This window comes from Mercenaria mercenaria, unplaced genomic scaffold, assembly GCF_021730395.1.
Source record: "Mercenaria mercenaria strain notata unplaced genomic scaffold, MADL_Memer_1 contig_1496, whole genome shotgun sequence".
Lineage (NCBI taxonomy): Eukaryota > Metazoa > Mollusca > Bivalvia > Venerida > Veneridae > Mercenaria > Mercenaria mercenaria.
This window is the reverse complement of record NW_026459474.1, coordinates 1-10,183: the sequence shown is the minus strand read 5'-3', so window position 1 is coordinate 10,183 and position 10,183 is coordinate 1. Positions and strand designations below refer to the sequence as shown.

Sequence of the window (10,183 nt, the reverse complement as noted above, 5' to 3'; positions counted from 1 at the left end):
TTCGCATGTCAATAATCTGTCAATCAGTAATCAAGTTTCAAATCTAAAATTCTTTAAAAATAGATCTACACTCAATATCTATTCTGAAATTTGTAAACAAAACCAATTAATAAAACCATTCTAATGTTTAATTATATATTTAGATCTAGATTGGTAGAAGTAGATCTATACACTAAAACACATTTTATGACATTCGGTACTTACATCTTATACTAAGATGTTTTTACCAGGAGAACTAAGAGTCAGAGTAGGGTACATGATTGATTTAGGCTGTAAGTACATGTTTATTTGTAGAAATTCTAGAATACGTGACAATACCTGCTTAGGAATGTGTATTTGTGTGCAGATTCCGATTTTGTTGTCAACATATGAGTTTTCACTCCATCGTTCTTTTCAACGCCCGGATCAAAAATGTTTTAGTATTGAGGATCATTAGCGTTCGTCATTTTGAATTTCGCGGCATGTAAACATTCCATTCGGATACTAATTATGGACTGCGAATCTATTTTTTAAATAGAGCGTGAAGACAATGTTATGCAGTAGTGTACATGACTGAATTACGAACATGGGGTGTTTCAATTTGTATACAACTTCAACTGAAGTTTGTAATAAAAAAAAAAAAAGCAATAACACTAATGTAGACATAGTGAATGCTTAACCCCCCTTAGCCTTTAATTTTTATTGTCTTTTTTTTTTTGAAAAATTATCTTTTTTCGTTTTTTGGTTTTTTAAATAAATTTTAAAGTTTACTCATGTGAGTAATTGAGTATGCCACGCTACGCGCCTGGTAGTATTTCAAAAGCTTCTATAGAATATATATTATATATATTCTGCAGGCAAAAATTGTATGACCAAAATTTCTATGACATCATGATAACGATTACATCATAGATAAGTGATGTCATAATACAAAAGTCATGACTATAATACATGTATTTAATACCAGGCTCATAAGCAATCTTTATTTAGACAACTATTTATAAACATAATTTGAGTTACAACCTTTTTGCATAAAACAAAGTGCTTACTATTATAGATTATTTTTGTGCAATAAGGTGTAACTTGAGATACTACCTTTTTGCGCTGAAAGAATATATAATAGATCTATTTGAGATACGACAATTTGACAAATATCTTTTTTTCCTATGTTTATCAGGTATTTAATTTTGATATTTTGACACAATATGTATTTATACCTAAAAACACCAAATAAGCTAAAAAATGATTTTTGCAAAAAAACTGAGTTACGACTTTGTTGCGTTGAGGTGACGAGGTGTAACAACTCAGTCAATGGAATACATCGGTACAAATGGCTGGGTCTTCGCTTGTTTTTCATACAGTTCGACAAGGAACAACCGAATACTGGTTTGACCACGCCTTTATGCGGTGTCGAACGTTTTACAATTGTCAAGCAGCGAAACAATTTTCGGCTCTGTCAAAGTAAGCCTTGTACACTGTCCCTATGCGCATGCGCACACCATACCACTTACATTAATAACTAGAAATTTCAGATTACAGATTCTTTACACTCAACCACATCCAAAAAGTTTAAATCTTTTTTCTCGTCACTTTCACTCTCAACCGTATTCATAGTTCCCTCGTCGGTTTCAGCTTCATCATCTGAAACCTCATCAAGAGGTTTGTAAAAGTACTGAGCGGCAAAGTAAAATGCCAGGGCCGCTATTTTCACAGTTATCCACCAAACAAATAGCTTAATTCCCATGCTTGTCTTCTCATAGATCCAGCAATTTCCGGTTGTGCCACAGATATCTTGCCATACATGACACGCACTGTCCATAATAGACCCTAACATGAGAGGCCCTGGTGTTGTTCCTAAAACCAAACAAAAAGGACTGAAGAACCTAAATCGAAACAAAAGGACTGTTTATAAAAAAAAGAAGAACTTACCCAAAGAATGGCTTCATTGAAAGCTGAATAGTTTAGTCATTCTTTTTTTATAAAATAAATACATTGAAAGAAATGTATTACAAACATCTGTTTTCATGCCAGTTAATGGCTGTACAACCCCATCCTTGCTACTGAAACAGCCGCATATAAATTTATAAGCAATCTCCATTATAATTGAGCCGCGCCAGGAGAAAACCAACATAATGGCTTTGCGACCAGCATGGAGCCAGATCAGCCTGTGCATCCGCGTAGTCTGGTCAGGGCCCATGCTGTTCGCTAACGTTTTCTCTAATTGCAATAGGCTTTGAAAGGGAACAGCATGGATCCTGGCCAGACTGCGTGGGTGCGCAGGCCGGTTAGGATCCATGCTGGCCGCAAAGCCATTATGTTGGTTTTCTCATGGCGCGGCTCATATTATTATGTTAACAAAGAAGAAAGTGAAAAGGTATACTTTTAACTTTATTTCTACACAAAATAGGAGAAACAGTTCATTTGGAGACAACTGGTAGCAAATACTCTGTCTAATACCTGATTCGCGGATTGAATAAGATGTTTAAAGAAATAGTCAGTGAAAAATAAAATTTACATAATATATCGCCCAACAATTATTACCTGTACATATTGAGTTTTGAAAAAAAAGAAGATTTAACCATATATCGACCAACAATTATAACCTGTACATATTGAGTTTTGAAAAAAAAGACGATTTAACCCTGCTGTTCGCTAACGTTTTCTCTAATTGCAATAGGCTTTCAAAGCGAACAGCATGGATCCTGGCCAGACTGCGCGGATGCGCAGGCCGGTCAGGGTCCATGCTGGTCGCAAAGCCATTATGTTGGTTTTCTTAATAGTCAGTGAAAAATAAAATTTACATAATATACCGACCAACAATTATTACCTGTACATATTGAGTTTTGAAAAAAAAAGAAGATTTAACCGGGGAATATTACCTGTACATAATATATATTAACCAGGAAATGCTACCTGTGTATAATATCTTTCCGAAACAAATATCATCTGTACATAATAAGTTTAGAAAAAAATATTTGACTAGGAAATATGAACTGCACATAATAGAATATTAACCTGTGGAACCTACCTAATAATCTGAGTAAAAGCCATTGAAATCCTATTGCCAATGATCTTTGGTGTCCTTGAACACATCTGGAAAAGATAACATAGGAGTTCTAAGGTAACTGACTCGTAAAAACACGCGCACATTTCCGTTAAATGACGAAATCTCCGTATGCAATTTCGACATTTTACGGTATGAACGTAAAGCCAGGTGCTCGTAAAACTACATCATCTTCCGAAGAGTGCCGAAGAACCACCATACGTCATCGCACGGGATTTACCGATTGTCAGTACGGGCTTGTAGTGTCACATTAAAATTTGAACATTTTTTATTTCAATACTAGATATCTTTCATATACAAATTACACACATTGGACAGGTTTAATGAATGATAACTAGACTGTACCACGAGTTAATTAATACGATCATGGGCAGTTCATAAGCTTTGTTCTAAGTTCTCTCCGAAGTATGGACTGTTTAATGGAATATAAAGATGCGTAAATTCACACTGGCAAAGAGGCTACTTGGTTAAAGGTCAGTAATTCAAATCCTTCTTTGTTTCATATAAAAAACGACAAGTTCAGGTCGTCTTTACGTATCTTTAGAGAACATCACTTTTTCCTGCACCTATTTTTCATGAAAGTTCTATCACAAATTAACGAAAAAATGAAAAGAAAATAGGGGGTTATGTAGTTCCTAGTGAAATGCCAGTCATTTGTGGTCTGCTACCCTAAAAATGGCGCATATTTGCTCTCGTCCGCGCAATAGGTCACAATAGCCTAAATAGTTTTCCCTATATATTCTATATAAAACTGACCTTTTTCAAAGAGCTACCAAACATAGCTAGACCCATTTCATAGAACAAACTTACCTCATTTTAAAGAGTTATGATAAAACTGATATAAAATGAAGAGAAAAGTAGGGGTCATGTATCTTCTAAGAGAGATTTCTCTGGTCACATTTACTTACTGTAAACTGACATCAAAATCACACTGCTGTGACCTGGAAGTACTACTCATACTAAAATTGAGCTTGTCTTCATCAAATACAACCTGCTTTCCCATTTTTCCTACCAAAATGTCAACAATACATCCACAATGAAATTTAAACAAAAACTAGCCTCAATTTAGACCTCTGTTGCCATGCCAAGTGAAAAATTAGTGTTCAAATACCTGGCAGCCATTACGCGACTAGACCAGATGGCTCCCATGCTGGTTCCTTTAGTTTAGTTAGGCCAATAAACACCTACTTCCGGTTTCGATCTGCAAAACTTGCCATGTGGGGTGTATGAACATGAAAACCGTCTCATTTCATGCAGAATGTATTCTAGTAGTGAAAAATGGTGATTGAAGCACTCGTTCTATACGAATTTGCTCAAAAAATGGTAAAATTAAGATCTATTTATTATGGACTTCTTTCGACACCACGGAAGCACATTTTCGACCGAATTACTGACCTTATTCCTACTTGTAATGAATATGCATGAGTCCAAGATGGCGGGCATTGGCGACGCCCTACTGGAATTCGGATGCCTTTGATGATACCCATGTATCCATTACCTGCTCGGTCAATGACATGTTCACCATGAGTGTTCCTTCCCTTGAGAAGGAACAATATCTTAGTCGTGACACCTCATCGTGGCAGTTTTGTATCGGAGAGCTTAAAATATTTAATTCGTGGTAGCAATTTGATTGTGCATATAATACTTATCTCGTTGTGACAAATTGTGTTAGAGTATAAAACATTTACCTCATAGTGGCAGTCTGTGTGGGAGAACATGTCATGAAGGTGACCAGCATACCAAAAAACAACAGCGGAGCAACAACATAAAGTAGCTTGCAGTCAGACATACAAATACCTTGGTACGCTCCTGCAAAATTGGCTGGCTTATGTAATTCAAAACTGTTTGTCTTTGTGTAATTTACTTTGTACTTAATGCTGTACTCTAATGGTACGCAAATAAATCGATAAATGACTTAAGTTTTCATAAATATATACAAGTTAAGCAAGTCTGCTATTGTTAATCTTGGCTGCCTTCTATGTTTTCAAAGGATATCCTTTGATTAACAAAATGTTTATATGTAAGGTGGCTACGACTTCTGCAATATATGGCATAGATGTGTACATGTATAGGAATAAAAATTATATAAAAATATAAGATAAACATTATGATATTAATTGTTAAACGTAAGAAATCTCAAAAGAACATTATGTGTATATAAAACAGGAATTGAGATGTTATATTAAATGCAGATATGCTGATACCAATTAATACCACTGAAACAGGAACCTGCTATAATTTCTACCCATATTTTTTTTTTAAAAAAAAAAAGAACAAAAAAAAAACATTCTTTCAGAATATCTATATTTTGTATGACTCTGTGAATTAACTTCTTCAGTATTAGAAATAGGGATTGTTTAAACAACAATCAAACCTAAAGGTGGCCCTGTTGTATTTGCAGACATTCCCTCCGTCGTTACAGAAACTGGCGTTGTCGTTGGCGTTGTCATGGTGATCTCGTGTTGCATTGTGAGATTCAGATTATACATTATACTGGCTGCTACGCAACTACAGTTGGTATACATCTGTAAAAAATGTTCGTCGTTATATATATACTTGATTTATTTTAGAAAAATTCGATTGTTTTAGAACTTCAGCTCTTTTACAGAGTTGTCATTCTTTACTACTAGCAAAAACGTTTTCACACGAACTGTATCTTATTTTATCGCGTCTTTCAGGTTTTTCTTCTAAATATTCTTGAACAAAATTATTATACCATTTGTAACGATTGTGTTTGTAAGGGATATGTCGGTGGTGATATTTTATTTATATGATTTTCTTTCTCTTAAATCTTCACAAGATTTAACTAACGTATTCTAAATCTCTAAGGGATTAAAAGGGTTTTAAAGAATTTTAAACTCTAATACCTAATTGCGGAAACCGTATTACAGATGTTTTTTTTAAAGTATCAGCTTTACGACTATTCACCATAACCCTCTGTCAGTGCAAGTATAACGGCAAATGATTAATTAGAAGAAATGGTCCGGCTGACACTCGGCTTCTCGAATTTAACGGATGGAGCGTTTCACTTAGGGATAAGCGAAATTCGACTTACAATGGTACTTTGTACACATGTTTTCGATATGGGACTTCAGAAAGTGTTTGAGATAGCCAGAATTTTGAGATAAATGAATTCGAAAGACCAAGTTACTTAAACCATCAAAAGGGGTTGATTTTAAGTGCACAGAATTTCATAAAGTATTATAAAAGTATGCTGCCTTAAATAAATGGGAAATTGGAATTATCAAGAAAAACAAAACTGTACTCACTTTAAAAGGCCCCATTGGACCTTCCATAAAGACAAATTCTTCGTTACATCCAGCATGGCAAGGTGTGAAATAAATACTGGTATCCATTCCACACACCGGCTCGTAAGTCGCGCCCGAGCATGCGCATTCAGTGTTACACTGGTGATCCAAGTTAACTGGGCCATTATATGAGCTGAAAATATAAAATACAACTGTGAATCTTATAGGAAACGACAACAATACAGACATTAAAATACAGTGTGGCAGTTACCATATTTTTACCAGGTGTTTCATACTCTAAGGGCATATATAGGTGTCGGCAGAAGGGTGGGGACATTGCAACTTGTATTTTTGTCCTTGCATCTTCCATCCCTAAGTGTTGGCCCCAAAACCATTTATTTTCGCAGCCAAAATAATGTATTCAATAAAAATGAATCAGAAACATATTTTAAAGAGCATACAGTGAAAACAAATTGTATTTTCGACAAAACAGAGTATTGCAGTACAACTGATTATGAAGAAAAAAGGGGCGTTTTTATTGGTTGTCCAAATATTATCAAGAAAGAGAAAGAACAGCTGTGGACGGTCCCCTGTCCGATCAACCCTATCTAACTTTGAAATCACTTCTGTGGGAAAAGCAACACTTTCACATTCTGTTTCCATGGGTAGTACTATCTTACGTAAAAATGTGACTCTACGTAGTCAACTGTTCGAACTTCTTGAATGATCACTCTTTACATCGCGTCATAGCCACATTCTCTTTGTGAATGTGTTTTCATTGTATATATAATTGCACATCCCTGGATACTTATAATGGTACTTACTTTACCGTGATGTACTCAGATGTGACACCGGCTATATTCTGTGCTGGGCACTGCAGCAAGAACACGCAGCCAAGCACTATACCCAGAAACGCAGCAATCATATTCATTCTAATAATTCCTTTACACTTCAATTTTCTCTTTTTCACAATGAATCCTCCCAGCAGCATTCCTCCGCCAGCACCTGGTACCGTAATAATACCTAAAAAAGAGATATCTTTTACAAAATGGACTGGGACAACATTCATCAACGTTTTCAAAATGCCTTAAATTTCAGAATGGCAATTAATCGGTTCCTTGTTTGTAGCAGATTTAAGCTAATGAGATTTTACTGAGATAACTGTGGCATCTGAATACTTTTTCAAGTAAGATATTATTACAATGCAAAACTAGTACAATGATAGAGCAAAGTTTTAAAAGTGTAAATCTAAATTTCACACTTGAGGTTAAGCAGTATATCACAAAACAACAGATGTTTTAGTAAATGAACTGCATCTTAACACACAACTTATCTGGCAACCAATACATGTTTTACTGTTCTGTCCCACAGAGTTGGATACTTAAAATATTCCAAATGAGTTGCCCCCCCCCCCCCCCCCCCCCTTAAAATAAGAATGCCACATGTAAAGAAACAAATGTAAACAATTGTCAAAAACGATGTTTTACCTAGTTATGTAAAGTTTAAACACTCGCACGATGTTGCAAATGCATCAAAACGAAGACATATAACAGCTTTTTAAAAATGGTGAGTTTTTAAAGGCGCTGAACTGTCCAGAAGTGTGCCCCCTTCATGCAGTCTCCTTCCGGAATTCAATACATACATGAGTAAATTGACAATGGTTTTGTAGTATAATATAAATGTTTAATATGCTGTTAAATTTTCATGTAAAACAATGCTTTTTTTCTATGATTTGATGACGTTCGAACTTTTTCTCCAAAAAAATGGACCTAAATCTTAAGACGTTGACGAACAAATGCAAGGGCCTCTTACTTGACATTCATGTTGTTTCAGTACGTGTAGCGAAGATTACATCTTTAGAAAAGTACTTTTTACCATGCTATGGTGATAAATACAGCTAGTTGTATGATTATATAAATGAAATATTGATATACCCATAATAAAACTAGCAAATGCAGCAGGTAGGTTAAATTTTTCTTGCAGAAATTTGGCGCCAAATGTAGCAACACCGCTGATGATCATCCCCTCTACGCATGCGCTGAGCGAGAGAAACAAAAATGTTGGGTTTCTGATCTATAATAGAGAAACAAGAATAGGAGGGACATTAAGGCATCGTAAAACATATTGTTTACCGTATACTATGTATCTTTATATACAGAGTAATATATTTGATTGTGTTTAGCACCTGTGATCAAGTGTAGACAATTTTGTCGTAGATATTTATATTTGAAAGGAAGCATTGTTAAAATCCACAAAAAAAGAAGAAAAAAAAAAGAAAGAAATGGATTAGATCGTTAGCGACTGAAGGAAAGTCTTGGAAATTTTTTATTCTAATAGGAATTCTACACGTTTTCTTTTTTTTTTTCAGTTTACACATTACAAATATATCTTATCAACACAATGCTATAGCTATAGCTATTGATTTGTCTAAAATATGGATGCATTGATATGTTGGACACGGCAGGATGTCAACACAGGGGGGTTCACAAAGGTTCTTTTAGAGAAGTGCAGTCTAAAATCTAATTTGATTTCAGAAATAGTGTGATAGTGATTGGCCAGTTAGAATCCCTGATGTCATGATAAAAATATGATTTATAAAGTACATTTTCCTGTGATTGCATTATTTTTTTGAAAATTATTCTGGCAGCTATAAAAGGTTTCAGAGTAGTAATCAGAGTCTAGTTATACCAGATTAAACATTGCCCGTGGAAAATTTCTCCAATTTTTCCCAAAGTTCTGCTGAAGTTCGTCATTCGCATGTTTTGAAGTCTCCGATTTTCTTTGTTGTTGTATTGCCAGACTACCTATTAGAAAATACATTTAATAAATTAAAATTTCCAAGTCATAATTGTATTGTCAGTCTGTGTATCGGGGAATACAATTAAATTTGCTAAGTCGTAATAATTGGCGTAATTGTGTTGCCAAGCTGTCTATTAGCGTTTGTAATATATCCGAGTCGTAATTTTATGGTCAAGGTTACTTATCGGATAATATATGTAAAATTTCCAAAACATAATTTTATTGCTAAATTGACTAGCAAGGAATACATGTAAAATTCCCAAGATTATATTTTTTTGCAAGACTGATTATCATGTAGTTAAGTACATGAAAAATTTCCATGTCATAATTGTTTTACCATACTGCCTTAAAGTTAGTGAATACGTGTGCAATGGCAGATGGAGTGTGAAAAATTGTTGGGACGCAAAATGTAAAATGTCTTCTAGACAAAACGCACCTGGAAGACGTTTTGGATATCCAAATATGGGTATAGCAATAATAAACATTGCGGCCCCACTGATCAAGAAAGGGATCCACCATGCACCTACCCATCTAGGATCCATCGGTGTTATATCCAGTCTACAAAATATTACAGAAACAAAATATGAATAACATGTTTGTATCTACCTGTATTGAGTCATTAACTGACTAAATTGTGCTTAGTATTAATAAAATCTATTAGAAGGTCATTCGGAAGCATAGACCGTCAAGCAAAATAATAGCAGACTCGGTTTAATTGAGTCTGTTCATGAGAGGTAATGGAAAGAGCAACACTCCTCACGCCTTTGCACCGTAAGCCAGCTGGATGGCTTCCTCACATGAAGAATTTAACGCCCTGAGTGAGGCTCGAACCCATATTGGTGAGGGTCAAGTGATACGAAGTCAGCAATCTTAACCATTCGGTCACGGAGGCCCCTCCATGTAGGTGTATACGTGGTCACGCTTTTGAATGTAACTTTTCTTGTTGGACGTGTGTCCTTGTTTCCGTCAATTTTTCGTTGGGTTAACGCCTTATCAACAGTATAATTCATTCTTCACTTAATAATAAGCAGAGGCTGAAAAGTCTGGGCTAAAGTTATGATGTACAATACTGTGAGGTAAAAAAAAATACTGA

At 35.1% G+C, this 10,183-nt stretch overlaps 1 protein-coding gene across 1 annotated transcript; it reads right to left on the bottom strand.

The window, feature by feature from the left end:
* Positions 1-1,283: 1,283 nt before the first annotated feature.
* On the bottom strand, positions 1,284-9,692 carry LOC128551664 (solute carrier organic anion transporter family member 4A1-like; the record flags this gene model as incomplete). Its single annotated transcript, XM_053532562.1, has 9 exons — positions 1,284-1,833; positions 3,008-3,072; positions 4,732-4,852; positions 5,418-5,568; positions 6,313-6,484; positions 7,116-7,314; positions 8,226-8,364; positions 8,980-9,095; positions 9,527-9,692. Coding segments are annotated over 9 exons (1,455 nt in total), but the record flags the coding sequence as incomplete, so codon positions are not given.
* Between the last annotated feature and the right edge of the window lie 491 nt (positions 9,693-10,183).